Raw genomic sequence first — 18,506 nt, 5'->3', positions numbered from 1 at the left:
ATGGACAACACCGGCAAAGAGAAGGAGGCCATGCAGCTGATGGCGGAAGCGGACAAGAAGGTCAAGGCGTCCGGATCCTTCCTGGGGGGGATGTTTGGGTGAGCGATGCGCTGTCGATCTGTTTACCGTTTGGGGGCGGGGAGAGATGTCTGCGTCCCCTCCATAAATAAATAAAGACATTAATTAATGATAATAATAATAATAAAAAAGGCCTCCTTGCGTGTTTCTCCTTATTATGCGGTAACGTTCACGCTGCAGAAACGCGGACGGCTCTTTTCGGGGACGCGCGCGCGTCCTGACGCTAGAGAGGCTGCAGGGACGCTCAGCTTCTGCGGAGGAGGATTCCGCGCGTGTGCGTGCGCGTGTGCCCAAGCGCCGGGGAGTGGCGTGTGTTTACGGTAAAAACGGGAGCAGATGATTTTTTTTAGTGACGAATGAGCGCTTGAACCGAACCCAGCGGGTTTGGCGAGTGCGCCTCTTCAAAGGGGGTCAGTTCAGCGCCTGGCCGCTAGGGGGCATCGGTTAGTCTCATTCACTTTAAGGGAAAACTGTCCAAAGCCAGCGCGGACGGAGACAAACCTTCAGCCTTGACCCTAAAACGTAGTTCCGCTTTGCAGTGCTGCCAACAAGCATTACTGTAATCCCATTACATTTATATTAATTTTTAGTTACTTGCAGGCCTACTACCAAAGTAGTGATGTTACATGATACAAATGATTTGGTGCAGGGATGAGTTTGTTGCTGTCCAGCCACATGAGTTCAGTGTGATGGATGTAAAGAAATAATCTGGACATAGAATGCTTCATGGTCATCACACAGCAGCACGACAAATGAAGAAATAACCATTAAAATGTAGGGATTTTAGGGTTCTTCATATTGGACGAGTCTGTGTGTGTGAACTCAAAGGCTGAAGATGAGATGTGATGGTTCCATTCTTCCCCAATGACAGAGATCAAAGATTAGTAATGATAGATTTTATTTATAGAAGCTTTTTGAGATGCTGGGTTGTTCACACATTTTCTGTCTCAGGTGCCACACAGACAGTCAGAGCCCCAAAAGGAAAAAACATGCACAGAGGAGCAAACAACAGATGAATTTTTAGTTTTGTCTGAGAGCAAGCATGACCTGGTTTTGTTGGAGGGGGTTGAACTCCATGTGTGTGTTTCCCCATGAGAAGCTGCATGTTTCAGACAACGACTTTAGGATCTAGTACTGCCTCCCTTTGGTCTTTGATCCAGACTGTTATTCTGCTTTCTTTAAGATGGTTGTGCAAATTGTGCAATTAAAATAAAAGTGCTGACCACTCTACACCTCCATGGAGTAAGTGTGTGTGTGTGTGTGTTAGCCTGGGGGCAGTGCTGGTTGCACAGACTCTACTTGGAAGGGGCGGTTCTTCAATTTATGACATCACAATGTGAGAAGCCACTTGTTTTCTTGGATTGGGAGGGGCTGGGGCTCATAGAGCAGGTTTTCAGAAGAAGATGCGTGACTGGATTAAAATACCGCTTTGGTGTTGTTTTTTTGTGAGGAATCAACATTATAATACACTTCAAAGCTCAAAAGGTTGATGTTGCATTATGGGACCTTTGAATAAAGAGTTTTTTTTTGCTTGTCATCAGCTTCTCAGAGGTTTGCTGGGTCTGAGCCTGACTTGGTTTGATCCAGCCTTAGTTTGGTTTCATGTTCAGCCTCTGCAGCTCATCTGCTCATTCACACTCACAGTGACTCAACAGTTTTCATGGGATTGTTAGAAACAGTTTGTAGGTGTGGAAGGAAATTCACGTGTTTGTTTCTTTTGAAGAGGGAACCATAAGGTGGAGGACGCCTGCGAGATATACGCCAGAGCGGCCAACATGTTCAAGATGGCCAAGAACTGGAGCGGTGGGTGACAAAACACACATGTGCACGGCTGTGCATTGACATCTGAGCTTCAGGATTTGGTGGGAGGAGTCAGCAGGGAGTTCTCCTGAGCTCCTGAAGCAGATGTGCCGATGAAAGCCAAGATTAAGCTGCATTCACACCAGACGCAATTCACGCGTCCAATTTGCGTCTGACGCGTGTCAAATTTACTGCTCAACGCCTCGAGAGTGAAAAAACATTAGAGACAGCCCCCGCGGGGGCCCTCCCTATGCCAACTTCCAGAGAGCCAGCACAGCGAGCTCTGCTCCCCGGGGACCGGAAGCCTGGGCAGCGGCGCACGCTAGCTCTGCCGGCCGCTGGCAGCGGAGCTTGCTCTGCTGTCCACCGGGAGGCTGGCTCGATCGCTCCAGCTCCGTTGGCCCTGTGGCAACCTGTCCAGGGTGTATCCTGCCTTTGCCCAACGGCAACCAGGACAGTCTCCGGCAACCCTGCAGGTTAACCCTTGTGCTTTCCTAGGCAGCTTATTGGGAGTTGGGGCATCTAGATCAGTGTTTTTCAACCTTTTTTGAGCCACGGCACACTTTAACCTTGACAAAAATCCCGCGGCACACCAGCATCCAAAAAAAGAAGAAGCAGAAACTCATAGTCTGTATTGACAGCGCCCCCCCACCCACCCCCGCAAAGTCACGTGCATTTTTGTGATAATTGTGGCAGAAAAAGCTGGTTGTTGCAGCTGTTTTTTATAAAGATGAAATAAAAGTTAAGTTAGAAGATTTACAAACTGTTTGATGTGTGTTCGTTGTGGTTTCAAGACCTTTAACAAGGACGACTCATTGTGTGCTGAGTGCTGTCACTTTAACCCAATGCATCATGGTAGATGTAGTGTGAAAACTGCTGCAAAAGGGCAGAAAGACTAGTGTCTCTGAGCTTCAATGTTTTGTTCACTTTTTCCACGGTCTTTAAACGTGGTATAATCCACCGGCTGGAAAATGAGACACTTTCTGATATCGGATTCTGTGGAAAGCTACACCGCTAAAGACGAGCTTTAGCTGGTATTTTTGTTGGAACTGAGAGACTTTATGAGCAGAATCAGAACAAGGAAGTGAAGACTTTAACCACTTCTGATTGGTCAGACTGATGACGTGTGATTAAGCCTTCAAGAATGATTGGCGGAGACAGTTAAAGGGGCGGGACTTTTCCAAAAACAGCTGAAGCTGCGGCTAAATCGTGGTACCATCATTCTTATCAAAATGTCTTTAATAGAATCAAATAAACACAAAGAAAAAAGTATTTTATAATCTTTCATATTCCTAACTACTCAGTGTTTTATCAGGGCCTGTTTGGATGAACACAGAGCTGATATCCTGGAGATGGAAAATGTTTTTAGATCAGTGAATGAGGGTGATTTCCCACGGCACACCTGACCATCTCACACGGCACACTGGTTGAAAAACACTATCTTAGACGACCCCCCCCCCCCCCCCCTTCCATTGAGGTGTTCTCCCTACCATGACAAAGGTGGATAAAGGTGGAAAGATTTCATGTAATTCATGGACACCAGTGAAGATCACAAATCATTGAAGAAAAAAGGTTCAGAGCACTGTCTAGTGGGTCTAGATGACCCATCTCCCAATGTTAAAGTGCCTAGGATAGCACAAGGGTTACGAAAATGGATGGAAGTTCAGGACAAAAATCCTGGCATCGAGTGGCCATTTTGGATTTATTTTTCTTCCCTTTGATCGAGTCACTGACAACGTCGCAGTACCTCAGATCGCGTCTGAACATCGACTTAACATTGAAACCTGACGCACAAATTGCGTGCAGTGTGAATCCAGCATAACAGTTTGATGGAGTTGAATGCTTCAGGGGTTACTTTTTTACATCCACACTCTGTGTGTGTTTGTGTGTGTGTGTGTGTGTGTGTGTGTGTGTGTGTCTGCGTGCATGTATGTGCGAGCAGCTGCAGGGAACGCGTTCTGTCAGGCTGCTCGGCTCCACATGCAGCTCCAGAACAAACTGGACTCGGCCACCAGCTTTGTTGATGCCGGAAATGCCTACAAGAAAGCCGACCCGCAGGGTGAGAGCACAGAGAACATCAGAGCTCATGAGTCTGTCGCCGGGTAAAGTCCAGACATCAAACCACAGCCTATAGTCTGCTGCACAAAACACAATTTCAATTCATTCAGTTAATCTGGATTCGATTACCACAGCAATTTTTTTTCTTGGCTCCTTCATGCTGCAGGAGAAACAACAGGAAGTATTTTCTCAGCTACTAAGCTGCAAACATGAAGCTCCGCCTTTAACCATGGTCAGAACTATGGGAAACACGTTTTTGAATCCCCAGCCCTCAGATGGGTTTACACTTAATGTGAAAGGATGAACTAATCAGGCTAAACAAGTCTGGATTTTTAACTCATTCTGGTTAGTTACACTTTTGTGCTATCCATCATCTGTTCATCCATCCATCCATCCATCCATCCATCCATCCATCCATCCATCCATCCATCCATCCATCCATCCATCCATCCATCCATCCATCCATCCATCCATCCAACACCTGTTTATCCATCCATCCATCCATCGTCCATCCATCCATCCATCCATCCATCCATCGTCCATTATCCATCATCCATCCATCCATCCAACACCTGTTCATCCATCTACCAGCTGTTTATTCATCCATCCACCATCCATCCATCTATCCATCCATCCATCAGCTGTTCATGCACCAATTTCCAAACCCAATTATTGATGCTGTCTATCACTGGAATTTCCTGGAGAACCAGAACACATCATCAGTTTTATTATTTTTTGTAGATTGAAGTCTGACGTTTGTTCCTGCTTCACTTTCCCATCTTGATATTTTCCTCTCGGCTTCAGATTAATCATCCATAACGAGCTCCTATAAAGCAGAGTACAACTTTAAGCGGGGGGAAGGGGGGTAATGGCAACCCCTCCCAATCAGCACTATCACCACACACTATTTTTGTGTTGATCATTTCATGGGAATCCTTCATGTGTCCTGGTGTGGAGGGAACTGGAGGTGCTGTCGGGTCGGTTCTCATCCACTGATTTTGATCAAGCCTGAAAGATTTCAGAGAACAGAGTTCTGATGGGGGGGGGGGGGGCATTATCAATATCAGCAGATTTTAATGACACAAATGTGGTAACTTTTGTTCTTCGTTGTTTTTTTCTAGAAAACCACACATTTATAAATGAGTAATCTTGCCCCCCTAAACCCGTCCCTCACTGTTTTCATAGTAATGGTGCTTAGAGGGAGGAACCTGAGCAGAATCAGAGGGTTAATGGACTTCTTATAACTTTATCCTTGTATCTTTTCAGAGGCCATTAACTGTCTAAACCAGGCCATTGACATTTACACTGACATGGTAAGCCCCCCCCCAGCCCCAAATCCCTCCCCCGCAACAATTTCCTGTTCAAAGGTTGAACTGAATGTGTCTGCCCTGGTTTCAGGGTCGCTTCACTATCGCGGCCAAACATCACATCACCATCGCAGAGATCTACGAGTCTGAGCTGGTGGACATCGAGAAGGTAAAACCCAGACCACTTTCAGGAAACACTGGCAGATGTTCTGGTTTGATTTTTCCAGCCTTATGTGTGTGCCTGTGTGTGCACGTGTGTGTGCCTGTGTGTGCACGTGTGTGTACCTTTGTGTGCATTTCAGGCTATTGCTCACTACGAGCAGGCAGCAGATTACTACAAAGGAGAAGAATCCAACAGGTATGTTCAAAATTAATTGTTTCTCAAACAAAAAAAACAGGAAATGATTAACAAACAGAATTTAAAAAAAAGTAAATATTGATATTTCTTTTGTCAGATGACAATATTCTCAAATGTATCTTTAGGAACACTAGTACAAGGTCTTCTTGTTGGCGTGTTCAGACACCTTTAATGTTGATGAAGCTCTCCAGGATGGCATGACTCATTATGACTCACAGCTTCAGCAGATTCTGCATCCCAAGTCCTCAGCTGTGTTTCCAAAAGAAACTTTTTATATTAAAAGGAAATCTGGTCTGGCCAGATACTTCTGGTCTAGATCAGAAGTAAACTCTGTTTGGTGAGTTTCTGTGTAAATTCAAGGGATCAAATCTGAGTCAAAAGTGGAAGAAAGGAGGAAAGAAAATATAAAAAAAAAAACAATCCAAGGTTTTTTTCAAGCCACAGATTGTGTGTGTACTTTGGTCCTGCACTAATTTAGTCTCTATTGGAACTTTTTCCCTTTGCTTTTGAGGCTTTTTGTACATTTTTGAGGGATTTTCCTTCAATGTGATTACAAGATGGTCCTTTGCACACTTTGTGTGTGCTTGGGCCATAATTAGTTGATCCAGTACTCAGATTTCCATTGAGACCTCAGAACATGAATTTGAGACCTGATGAAGCCCGTTCTCCAGTCTTTTAGGGGGGCGTATTTGTACTACAGACATGCCAGTTCATGTGCTGCTTCTGTTTCAGTTCAGCCAACAAATGTCTCCTGAAGGTGGGACATTACAGCGCTCAGCTGGAGCAGTACCAGAAGGCTATTGAGATCTACGAACAGGTACTAGCTAATCTGCTAAACAACCTCTGTGCTAAAAGAAGTTTTTTACAGGTACTGCAGCTGCAGTTATGAAGAAAATCTGGTTTTTCATTATTTAAGGCATCTAAAAAAAAGAAAGATGTCAGATCCACCAGAGGATTTATGTAGTCTGTCTGCCAAAGCATCTGAGGAACCAAAGTGTTTGACTCACACAGACATTCCTGCAGCTTTAAAACTCATCAGAGAGATCCATCATCCACACATGGAGGAAACTCATAACTGAGGATAATCTTCAAGTGACCAAAATTAGTCCCAGCGCACAAAGAGGAATCATCCAGGAAGTCATGAAAGAAGCAGAAGAAGGAAGTCAGACCTAACTTGCCTACGTTTGGGTCAGCATTCGTGATCCAACTGTCAGAAAAGGACTTTTGGACAAACGTAGATTCATGAGAGACTTCAAGGAGACAGACAAGAACCCAGAGAAACAGCTGCATTATGCACAAAAACATCTGGACAAATTTTCTGATGAGAGTGTAAAATCATTTTCTGGAAGGAGTGCACCCTCAAACATCTGCACCCAAATCAACACTATCAACTCAAACATGGAGGTGGGTGTGTGGTGGTCTGGTGTTCAGAAGAACTTTAGTTTCTACTGCAGAAAGAAGATCTAAAGACAGTGGCAGGTCCACCTCTCAATAGATCTGTGTTCAAGAGTTTCAGAACCTTAAATCGATGTTCATGCTGGAAAAGCTGAAATGTTTCAGAAGATAGGGAGCATCTTCTTCATCCTCCTCGAAGCTCGGTGGGAATCTTTTAGTAAATATGGAAATGGCAAGGTTACACGAAATGTTTGGAAATTTACTCTAACGTAAAAAATATTTGGGAAGTCTGAAATTTCTTCGTTAAAAAGTCTAAAGCAGGGGTGGGCAATTATTTTAACTGGCGGGCCACAAAGCGTTCTAAAATGAGATAAAGGGGCCGGACAGGAGCAGATGAGTGGAGTGAGAAAGAAATGAGATGGAATCTGGATGAAAACCTTTAGAATGAAAATTATTATATAAAACAGAACATTCTAGAGTTTTTAGCCAATTGCAGCAACGGCTTGATGTAAAACTTAGAGAAACGCTGCAATAATGTGGTGTTTAAATGATCATAAGAATGAAAAACAACCACATTTTCACAACTTTTTCATGTGAGGCCACAATAACTCTTTTTCTTTAAACTTTTTTATCTTTCTTTTATTGTAAAGCCCTATAATAAAGTTGTATTAATTCCTGATCCTTTAATAAAATAAATGACACTATTTATGAAATTTTAAAAATGACTATATAACTGTGATTTTCAAAGACAAAAAGTCAGAAGAAATATACTGATATATTAAAAAGAGAAAGCAATAAATAGTGGATCTTCTCCCGTCATAATTCTAATAAAGACTTAGAGCTGCAGCTCCTCACGTCTCACAGTTTGTGCTAAAACTGAGTCCAGCACGTCTGTTTCTCATCCAGTAAGAAGCACATTTCTATGTCTTCTGCTGCAGCTACGCATATATCTGAGTTACCTTTTCACCAGTACAGAGGTCCCTCAATTATTGGGATTTAAAAATAACCGTGATCTGTGAAATCCACGGAGAATGATTACAGACGTTTTGGCAGTAAAACTCCTCACTGTCACTTTCTACACTTTTCTCAGACAGACATGAACATTTTCACACTTTCCTCATGTTTAAATTCTCAAACCTTACCCCTTGTGCTATCGTAGATGATCCCCCCCTTCCATTGACGTGTTCTCCCTACCATGACAAAGGTGGATAAAGGTGGAAAGATTTCATGTAATCCATGGACACCAGTGAAGATCACAAATCATTGTAGGAAAAAGGTTCAGAGCACTGTCTAGTGGGTCTAGATGACCCAACTCCCAATGTCAAAGTGCCTAGGATAGCACAGGGGTTACTAGAAATTAGGTCCAGGATCTTAAAATAAAAACAAAGATCTGATCGATCACAGATTTCTGCAGATCTGAAGAGCTCCGCGTTTCTGTACAGGAGACACGGAGGAGATTGATTGACAAGGTCTGTTTAAAAAAAGCAGGGATACACAGGGATTGACAGGGATTCTAGAGGGTTCCAGGTTGGAGCACAGACTGCTGAAGGGTGGAAGAAAATGTCACGTTCTATGCAGGTCTTGATCGTATTGTTAGATATAAATAAAAAAGATGGGTCTCTGTTTTTGTTCAGTGGGCCAGACCAAACATGGAGGCTGGCCGGATCCAGCCCGTGGACCGCAGTTTGCCCACCTCTGGTCTAAAGCATTCACACTGTATGAAAAACCATGTCCTGGTGGTTTGTGCAGCTAAAACTGTCAACTTTTTATTTTTTTTGATGAATGGGTGTGAAGAGATGTGAAAGGTACAAGGTCAACGTCTGAGCAACATATATTTACATTTACAAACGGACAACGCCTCTGCTGTGTGTTTCAGGTTGCAATGAGCACCATGGACAACCCTCTGCTGAAGTACAACGCTAAAGAATACTTCTTTAAGGCCTCACTGTGTCACTTCATCGTGGACGAGCTCAATGCCAAGGTGACTAGACAGCAGCAACATGCCTGTGCACCTTTCAGAGAGGTAGACATTCACTCTGGCCGCACCTGGGGGTCAACAGGCTGTTGCTTTGGTGACAGTTGGATGTAGAAATGGCAGTTTTTTTAATTGAAGACATAAAAATGTATCCAAGTCCCTGGAACAAGGAAGACTGAAGACAGCAGGCATCTGTGTGTCTGAGCAGTCACATGACCTGTTGGGGTCTCACCTGTAACCTCTGAAGGCATCAGCTTTGCTGCGTTTGTGTTTTCCAGCTGGCCATTGAGAAGTACGAGGAGATGTTCCCAGCCTTCTCAGACTCCAGAGAGCTCAAACTGCTGAAGGTAATTGTGGATGTCTTTGGACTGAAAATGGTGTTTCTCCCATGTTTGCTCTGCATGAATAGAGCAAAGTACAATTAGCTGCTGCACTAATTCTGCTCAGACTGATGCTTCATCAGCTCTTTTTGTAGAAAACTCATTTTCAAGTTCTATTGCAACAGAAACTGCTGGACGCTCACGAAGAGCAGAACAGCGAGGCGTTCACGGAGGCCGTCAAAGATTTTGACTCCGTGTCTCGCCTGGACCAGTGGCTGACCACCATGCTGCTGCGCATCAAGAAGACCATCCAGGGAGACGCCGGTGACCTGAAGTAGATGAAGGTGGAAGAGGGGAGGATGAAGAAGGTGGAGGATGGGCTTTAAAAGTGTCTTCAGGTGGAACAGAGGGAGTGGGGGTGTAAGGGAGGCTGGCGGGAGTTTACAGTTGTACATATCAGTCTGCATGTGACCCCCCATAAACAAAGCATCACCTTACTGTTAGACGTGTCCCCGTCCAGCAGCTGTCATGGAGAGGAGGGTGTGTGAGAGCACGAGTGAGAGTGGGTGAGTCCACAGCAGGAAAGCTTCTCCTTTGTGATGAGGGAAGCTTCACTTCCAGGAGATCCAGAGATACGTGTTAGGTTACAGACAAGACAAAATGAAGATATTTATTGTCCATTAGGAGAATAATTCTTGTTTATCATGGTGTTCTGTGTTATGATTCATCTTAATTTTAACGTATTTGCCTCTTCTTTGCTTCCTCACTCACTTGTTGTCTTCCTCCGTCTTGTCCCGTTCTTGCCCCCATGCTCCATCAGTCAGTGAAAGCGTCCGTTGTGATTGGCTGATTCTTTGTGAACCTGGTTATGGTCAAGCGGCGCTGGTGCCTGGTTTGTGCATGTCTGATGTCATGTTGATAAGTGTCCCTGTGTTGTGAAGAACATATGAGCAGCCTGGTGTCATTTCTGTGAATTTAATCAAGATGTTCCTCAGATATCCAGTTGAAATAAAAAGATCATCACTCCTAAAACCTGCCTGTTTATTCTGATATCAAACATTAAAGCAGAAAAGGAAACTAGTTATATCCACCAGATCCAACTATTTGATCCATTCATTGATTTATCATGAGTACTGGTACCAGTCTGGTCACTTGGTACCAAGCAGCAGAGAGAAAAAATACATACTTGGCAGTGTTTTTATTTTATTTTTTATCTGATTATGAAGGACGTTTTATTTTGTAAAACTCTGCTTTGCTGATTTATTCTACATTTTTTTTCACACGTTCTTGACATTTTTATTACATGTCCTCTTTTTTCATTTAAAAGGTGATTAAACTAATTAAATTTCATGTTTAGTGTTTGGATCTGACATAAAGCCGCTCTGAAAAAAATGCATGAAAACTCACCAAAACTTGCAGACCGCCAGTACCTGGTAAAAATGAAGTCGATGACAGCATGGCAAGCGAAACCATAAAAAAAATAATAATAAAAAATTAATGAGCCGAAAATCGCTAATGGAGGCACAAAAACAGTCAAAATACACTAAGGAAACCATACAACACATGTCGGGGATATCCAAAGGACGTTTTGAAATTATTGTGGGCCACACAACCCACTGCTTGGCAGCTGGTTTGTGGCAAAATTGTGGCAATTTTCATGTTTTTCCACAATATGAGAAAAGTCGACCTTTAGCCTCGGGAAGAGGTCTTTGAAAAAAACCTGTAGTAGCAGCTACACACGAAAACTACAAGGTATTTTCGTCGATCATCTAACTTCTCGGTCGTCATTGGCAAGCTCCTGTGCAAAGAATTTTGCAACTAGAAGCTCGCTAATTTTTATGGGAATGTCACAAAAATTGAAAAATAGGGCCCCCTTCTACACACAACCCCCCACTTCTTTCACACCTCCGACCCCCCTAACTGATTGGGGAAATACAATGAGAAATAATGAATTGATAAATGAATAGGGCAAATATTTCCTAAGAATCATCGCATTTACCAATCAGGGACTCAGCTTTGGGTATGTGCCGTTTTCAGTGAAACAATCAGCGGGTAGAGAACACATCCAATGCCAGCGCTTCTGTTTTGAACTTCCATCTATTTTGTTGACCTGCTGGGGTCACGGGGTTGCCGGAGCCCATCCCGGTTCCTGTTGGGCGAAGGCAGGACATTATTTAGAGGTTTTATAATTGCACCATTACAAAGTATGTAGTATTCGGTTTATGTATGGAACACTTTTAAAATAAATAACATTGTAATGATTACATCTTTTTAAATTAGATTTCCGTTTTGTCATTTTATCTGGTAAGAAACACATTTTTGGGGACATTTGACTCATTTTTCTCAGCTTTGTTGTTGCTACTAATAGCAAAAGGGTAGGAGGGTTAAGATTTACCCAAAGTAATTATTTTTCCTGCTTCCTAAAATAACATATATACATATGAGACAGTCATGGTATAAGACTACGTTACCCACAGTGCCTTTCGGTGACTACTTGTAAGAATACAGTTTCCGGTGTATCCGTGCATGTCGTTTCTCCTTCGTAGTGTTGCTAGTTTTTAGGGAGAACTGGAAAATCTGCTAGACTGAATAGCGGGTGTTAAAGCAATATTTAATTTTGTTGACGGAGAATTCAAAAACAAGCCATCAAGATGCCTCGTATTATGATAAAAGGAGGGGTTTGGCGTAACACTGAGGTAAGTGTTTACATGGCTAACTGTTAGCATGCTCCTAGGCTAATCCTAAACCAATGGCGGGAGGTTAGCATAAAGCTAAAGGCCGTACTCTCCACAGCACGTTTATGTACACGCTCTTTTGTCCGCGAATTTAACTTTTGATATCGATGTTTTTAGTTGGAAAAGGTGATGAAGGTGGTGAAAGTGCAACATTTGCAGCCGTCTTCCTCTATGCTAGTCCTGAACGTCCGCTGCCTTCTTCACGGGGAGGAGACTTGCTGCTGCTGCTCGCTCTGCAGCCGGGAAACTTTAGGCAGATCAGCATCCATGTCTTTTTTATTTAATTTTTATTTTTATTTATTTATATACACAGTGATGAAAGTCTTCCGGGAATTCCCGGAAATCCGGGTTTTTGAGCAAACCGAACGTACTTTCCGGGAAATAAAGACCTGATCTTTACGGACAAATCGCTTTCCGGATGAAAAAATGGTCTGAAATCGGCGAATTTTAGCTTTATTTTCTATATTTCTCCGCGGATCGCTTCCTATATGGTCGCGGCCATCTCTCGTCTTCCCGGCCTAATTGACCAATGACGGGACGTTTTAGTTGCTTTCGGATGCGTCGACGGGTCTGATTGGCTCTGTCTGCACCACGTGGTCAGCGTGACTTGCTTCCCTAGAGACCAAAACTGGCTGACCCACGCTAAACTTTCACAAACAAATCTAAAGAGTTTGCGATCAAATTTGTGTTAAAATAATGGCAGGCATCGTCATTATTGAGCGTGGTCACGACCTCAGTTGTGAGAAGACGATAAAAAACAAATTGAAGTGGTCTTGGCTGGAAGAAAAATATTTTTAAGGTAGTGTAGGTCAAATACTTTTTTGTGTAAAATAATCTCAAAACCAAATTCAGAAATAATTTCAGTTTTAGTTTTGAGTTTCAGTTTTTATTTTGAATACATTTCTCTATCTAATTTATTTGTATTTCCTAATTACCATGATTTAGTTCAGTATAGTTGACATTAATTATAAGTATTTGATGGTTTGGACCCGCACTCCCTTAAAAAATAATGTTTACAATATTTAATTTAGTTTGTATGTTTGTTTTGATATTTCCCAGATTACTTAGTATTGGTGTTAAAGAATTGATGTATTATGTTATAGAATTATAGTTTAAAGCAGATCCCATATTTTGATGTAATTATAGTTTGAGAAAACAGTGCAAGTGAATGTTGTACATCAGTCATTTCTAAAGCAGAAATAATGTATAAATAACTGAGGTATTTTCATAGAATATCATAGTTACTGGTGTTCTTTTTGCCATTTGGGGCTTTGATGTTACTATATTTTAGCAATTGTATCTTTTGCAGATTTTAGGAAAAGCTTAGATTGTAGGATTGTTATACTTTGAGCAATGATCCAAATTCTTTTTTAGGACCAGGAAGTCCTTAATGTTAAGTCAAACTAGGGGTTTGAATGACAAATGATGATGCTCCAATTAGTCTTAGTTTCTTGATTAAGAAGTGAATAACGAGCTGCCAGAATGCACCAGAATGCATCTAAGACTATGTATTTTTCAAAAATTTCTCTCTGCGCCGCCATATCGCTCAAAGAAAAGTTCAGGGATTTTTTCCTTGCCTGACTTTCATCACTGTATACAAAAGAACACGGGCAGTTAATGGCAACTAATATTAGGAGATAATGTAATGTATTTATGGCCTGCAGGATGGATCTGGGTGGGCAGGGCTCACCTGTTAAATGTAGACAGTATAAGGCGCGTGATTCATTGATTCATAAAATGACAACTGCTAACCAAAGCAGTAAGTCGTTTGTTGTTTAGTGAAGTCTTTGTTGATTATTTGTTTGTTTGTTCAGGATGAGATCCTCAAGGCGGCGGTAATGAAATATGGGAAAAACCAGTGGTCCCGCATCGCCTCCCTGCTGCACCGCAAGTCTGCCAAACAGTGCAAAGCCAGATGGTGAGTTTGATGCCGAAACACATCTTCCATTTTCATAATGGTGGCAGCTTTATAGGCAGATGAACGGATGGATTTTGTTTTACCCTGCATGTCTGCAGGTACGAGTGGTTGGACCCCAGCATTAAGAAAACGGAGTGGTCCAGAGAGGAGGAGGAGAAGCTGCTTCATCTGGCCAAGCTGATGCCGACGCAGTGGAGGACCATCGCTCCCATCATAGGACGTACTGCTGCCCAGTGTCTGGAGCACTACGAGTACCTGCTGTAAGTCTGACTTTCTTCTGGAATGACCATAACCAGGTGGTGGAGTGTGTGTGAAGGGGGTGGGCTTTCTGTTTAGAGACAAAGCTGCACAGAGAGACAATGAGGAAGAGGTGGGAGATGATCCGAGGAAGTTGAAACCAGGAGAGATCGACCCAAATCCTGAGACCAAACCTGCCAGACCGGACCCCGTGGACATGGACGAAGGTACAGAATCTCTACAGCTCTGCAGCTACAGTGAAAACTGCCCTCTCATTCTTTGTGGAACTTTGTGAAGTCTGCCTTTAAGGAGCAGCTGTGCTTCTGTGTTTGCAGACGAGCTGGAGATGCTGTCTGAAGCCAGGGCTCGCCTGGCCAACACACAGGGCAAGAAAGCCAAGAGGAAGGCCAGAGAGAAACAGCTGGAGGAGGCCAGGTCATCCTTCATATGATGAAAACCTCCAAAGCTGTTGTTTCCTGATCAAATAACACGGTATGACTTGGTTCTGCTGCAGGCGTTTGGCTGCCCTGCAGAAACGCAGGGAGCTGAGAGCAGCAGGAATTGCTGTTGCGAGGAAGAGGAAGAAGAAGCGAGGAGTGGACTACAATGCTGAAATCCCGTTTGAAAAGAAGCCCGCTCCGGTACTGTCAGATGAGCTCCAGCTCCCATCAACAACCCATGAACCCACAACAGCAGAGCACAACCTGAAGCTGTGTGCTTGATGTGTTTGAAGGGTTTCTATGACACCAGCATGGAAAATTACGAAGCGCTGGAGCCCAACTTCAAACGGCTGCGACAGCAGCACCTGGATGGAGAACTACGCAAGTCAGTCCCACCTGCACGGTTTGATGCACTGCAAGGCATGAGCCAAAAACACTCAACCTGTGCTGTTTTGATGCAGTGAGCGTGAAGAGAGGGACCGGAAGAAAGACAAACAGAAAATAAAGAAGAAGAAGGAGAGCGACCTGCCATCTGCCATCCTTCAGACCAGCGGCGTGGCAGAGTTCACCAAGAAACGCTCCAAGCTAGTGCTACCTGCACCTCAGGTACCACACTGACCTGCTCACACACACACACACACACACAGACACACACCCTGACTAGACTCCCCTCTTGTAGATCAGTGATGCTGAGCTGGAGGAAGTGGTCAAACTGGGTGTGGCCAGTGAAGTGGCACGCCAGGCTGCCGAGGAGAGTGAAAGTGGAAACTCCGCCTCCTCCGCCCTTTTGTCAGAGTACAACATCACAAACAACATGGCTGCCGGACTGCGGACCCCTCGCACCCCTGCGGCTCAGGACAGGATAATGCAGGTATCTGAAGAAGGCAGAGGTTTTGCCTTGTTTGTGTCATAATCTGAGGTGATTTCTGTTTGATTTGGGGGTGGGGGTTCTGGATGTTCTCTGGTTCTGAAGAACCAGGCCCAGATATGCTGCATTTAGCTTCTTAATGATTGGACTGATTGCTCTGTGGAACAGTGGCTTTCTCTGTTGAAATGTTTATGCAGGGTTCTCTTTGGCGTGGCTCCTCCCACTATCGTCATGGCGTTGGGTTGTGTTTGCATTTCTCAGTTTGCTTTCATGACAACACGGTACAAACAGCAGGGGGAGCATTGACACCACAAAACCCCCTCTGTGGGGGTTATCCTGTGCCAGAGGTGCAATCTTTAACTTGCTGGTGGCTCCCGTCTGTGAGATGAGTCAAAGTCAGCTTATTGGTCAATATGCTGCACACACGTGATAAACAGCACAGAGGAGATTTCTTTCTCTCAGCCCACAGTGAGAGCAGCCTATAAAAATAACAATAAGGATAAAAACAGCAAGTTCATCTTTCCCGGTTTACCTCGTTCTTTTAGAGCGATCATGCTGCTTTCTTTAAACAGCGCACCCCGTTCTGTGTCCTGATTGGCTGGAGACCCTGTCAATCAATCTCCTCCGTGCCGTGTCTCCTGAACAGAAACGCAGAGCTCTTCAGATCAGAAATCTGTGATCGATCAGATCATTGTTTTCCTTTATAAGATCCTGGATCTAATTTCTATGAAGGTTTGAGAAATTAAACAAAAGACAAGGTGAAAATGTTCATGTCTGTCTGAGAAAAGTGTGTTTATGCAGTGGGGAGTTTTACTGCCATAAATCATAAACGTCTATAATCATTCTCTGTGGATTTCATAGATCACGGTTTTTTATTATTTATATTTTTAGAATGTAACTCCTGCAATAAATGAGGATTACTGGATGAGAAACAGACGTGCAGGACACAGCTGCTCAGCTTTAGCACAAACTGTGAGACGTGAGGAGCTGCAGCCTCAAAGTCTTTATTAGAATAATGACGGGAGAAGATCCACTATTTATTGTTGTTTTTGTGTTTTTTTTAAGATCAGTTATTTATTTTGTTAAAAGGATCATGAATGAATGAAACTTTATTCATTCAGCACTTTATAACTCCTTGAAGGTACCAAAGAGCTTCACAAAAAAAAAGGTCTAAAATGGGAACAAAAGTTTTAAACTAAAAACTGTAGAATATTCTGCTTTAGAATATCATTTTCCTTTCAAATTATTTCATCTACATTCCATGTTATTTCATTCTCACTCCACACATCTGCTCCTGGTCCGGCCCTTCTATTGAATTTTAGAACCCAATGTGGCCCCCCAGTTAAAATAATTGCCCCCCCCCCCCCCCCCCACACACACACACACACTTGCTGCAGTGACGGTATATTAGGTTAGTATCTATAAAAATTGTCTAAGTATACCTAAAATTGTATTTTTTAACATTAACAAAAGAAAACAGCAATGTAAATCCATTTTCAACAAATATTATATTTCTTTAGCCACAGAAACTCTGTTAGTCTAAAACAGAAAAGAAGCTTAAAGAGCCTGAAATAAAAAATCTGTCAGTTATTATTTAAACTAGAAACATTTTGATCAACTGAACCATTTGATGCTGAGAAAAAGAATTCAATCAATAATATTAAATGTAAATTGATCTGAAACATTAACACAGCAGCACCAATAGATTTAATGTTTTTAGTCTGAGGAAATAGATAAAAACATTGTTCTGATTTTATTTCTAAATGATGGATAATTTATGATCTGTGACGCTGTTTTCCTGCATTACCTGCTGTCTGCATGTCAAATACTGACACCAACTAAACAACAGGCAGACAAAGAAAACATTGATGGAAAATAAAAACACGTCATCATAATGTCTACAATAGTTCATAAAGAATGACATTATTAGCATGAGCTAAAGGCACGTGATGATCCTTGTGTTGGGCAATAGAGGCAGCTCTCTGTGTGCTGTGTTCCACTTGCAGCCTGAGCCCACTACCCCTCCCCTCTCCTTCTCACACACGCGTGTGACAGGAGACATGAGCAGCTGCAGGGACGGCAGTTCACAGTTTCAGGCTGTTACAAACTCTGATAGAACAGATCAGGAAACCAACAGTGACACAGATTTTTTTTTCAAGCACTGAGCTGCTGTCACCACCGCCCCCCGTTAAATTTGCGCCCCGGACAATTGCCCATATTACCTGTGCCTAAAACCACTACTACTGCGCGCCCCCCCTGGCACCTTAAGAAGCACTGTGTTAGAGTAACAAGCAACCATATGTTGTCTATGCAACTGTAATTGTCCCTTTAAAAAGTAATAATAAATCAATGAATAAATGAGTTATTTAACATTGAGGAGTAGTTACATTTATTTTTCATTACATTTAGTTACATGTAGAAGTTATATCGGGCCCTTTGAGGACAACCACTATGCTGATGTGGCCCTCAGTGAAAATGAGTCGGACACCCCTGGTTTAAAGTGACAACAGTGCTAAGAAACAGACTGAAGTGTCTCTGGGATGGAGGTGAGGGGTCACCTTCAATCCTGATGGCTTTGCGGGTGGTAAATGTCCGAGAGGCCGGTGAGGGGGACACCGAGGATCTTCTCAGCTGTTCCCACGATGTGCTGCAGGGACTTCCGGCAGCCAACAGCGATGCTGTTGGTGATGAACCTGTCTGTACCACAGAGCCGTGTGAAACACATGTTCCTAAATCTGCCTTAGGAAGCCCAGAACCTGATGGCTCTGACCAACATTGACACCCCTCTGAAGGGGGGGCTCAACACGCCTCTGCACGAAAGCGACTTCAGCGGAGTGACGCCCCAGCGGCAGCAGATCCAGACGCCCAACACGGTCCTCAGCACGCCGTTCAGGTAACACGGGGTCAGCTGCACACCCTGTTCAAAATGCAGGATCGGCTTTTGTGTGGGAGTGTGGCCTCAAACAGTCCCTGAGTTGTGTAACATATCACCAAACAGACCCCCACCTCAAATCTGA

The 18,506-nt window shown here is 43.3% G+C and overlaps 2 protein-coding genes across 2 annotated transcripts in view; both read left to right on the top strand.

Annotated features, from left to right (window-relative positions):
• Positions 1–10,323, top strand: LOC101166278 (beta-soluble NSF attachment protein). The gene is made up of 10 exons (XM_023963071.1): positions 1–98; positions 1,802–1,881; positions 3,821–3,937; positions 5,203–5,249; positions 5,335–5,412; positions 5,546–5,601; positions 6,334–6,418; positions 8,873–8,977; positions 9,250–9,318; positions 9,477–10,323. Exons 1-10 carry the CDS (start codon positions 1–3, stop codon positions 9,627–9,629), a joined length of 888 nt encoding a protein of 295 aa, XP_023818839.1. The 3' UTR covers positions 9,630–10,323.
• A 1,450-nt stretch (positions 10,324–11,773) lies between these two features.
• Positions 11,774–18,506, top strand: part of cdc5l (cell division cycle 5 like) — a 9,214-nt gene continuing 2,481 nt past the window's right edge. Inside the window, exons 1-10 of the mRNA XM_004084669.4 lie at positions 11,774–11,987; positions 13,841–13,944; positions 14,043–14,204; positions 14,281–14,408; positions 14,517–14,616; positions 14,696–14,822; positions 14,915–15,006; positions 15,083–15,227; positions 15,301–15,492; positions 18,234–18,382. Of these exons, the coding sequence (XP_004084717.1) occupies positions 11,943–11,987; positions 13,841–13,944; positions 14,043–14,204; positions 14,281–14,408; positions 14,517–14,616; positions 14,696–14,822; positions 14,915–15,006; positions 15,083–15,227; positions 15,301–15,492; positions 18,234–18,382 (1,244 nt within the window). The 5' untranslated portion in view covers positions 11,774–11,942. The remainder of the gene's footprint in view (positions 11,988–13,840; positions 13,945–14,042; positions 14,205–14,280; positions 14,409–14,516; positions 14,617–14,695; positions 14,823–14,914; positions 15,007–15,082; positions 15,228–15,300; positions 15,493–18,233; positions 18,383–18,506) is intronic.

This window comes from Oryzias latipes, chromosome 15 (genome assembly GCF_002234675.1).
Source record: "Oryzias latipes chromosome 15, ASM223467v1".
Classification (NCBI taxonomy): domain Eukaryota; kingdom Metazoa; phylum Chordata; class Actinopteri; order Beloniformes; family Adrianichthyidae; genus Oryzias; species Oryzias latipes.
Note: the sequence above shows the minus strand (reverse complement) of the source record. Positions and strands in the feature narration are given on the sequence as shown.

Bases quoted from the DNA above. Each gene is read 5' to 3' on its own strand.
- LOC101166278 (XM_023963071.1), top strand. From the start codon at position 1: ATGGACAACACCGGCAAAGAGAAGGAGGCCATGCAGCTGATGGCGGAA. The intron at 5,413-5,545 runs GTAAAACCCAGA...TGTGCATTTCAG, and splicing joins AGCTGGTGGACATCGAGAAG to GCTATTGCTCACTACGAGCA. The intron at 5,602-6,333 runs GTATGTTCAAAA...CTTCTGTTTCAG, and splicing joins AAAGGAGAAGAATCCAACAG to TTCAGCCAACAAATGTCTCC.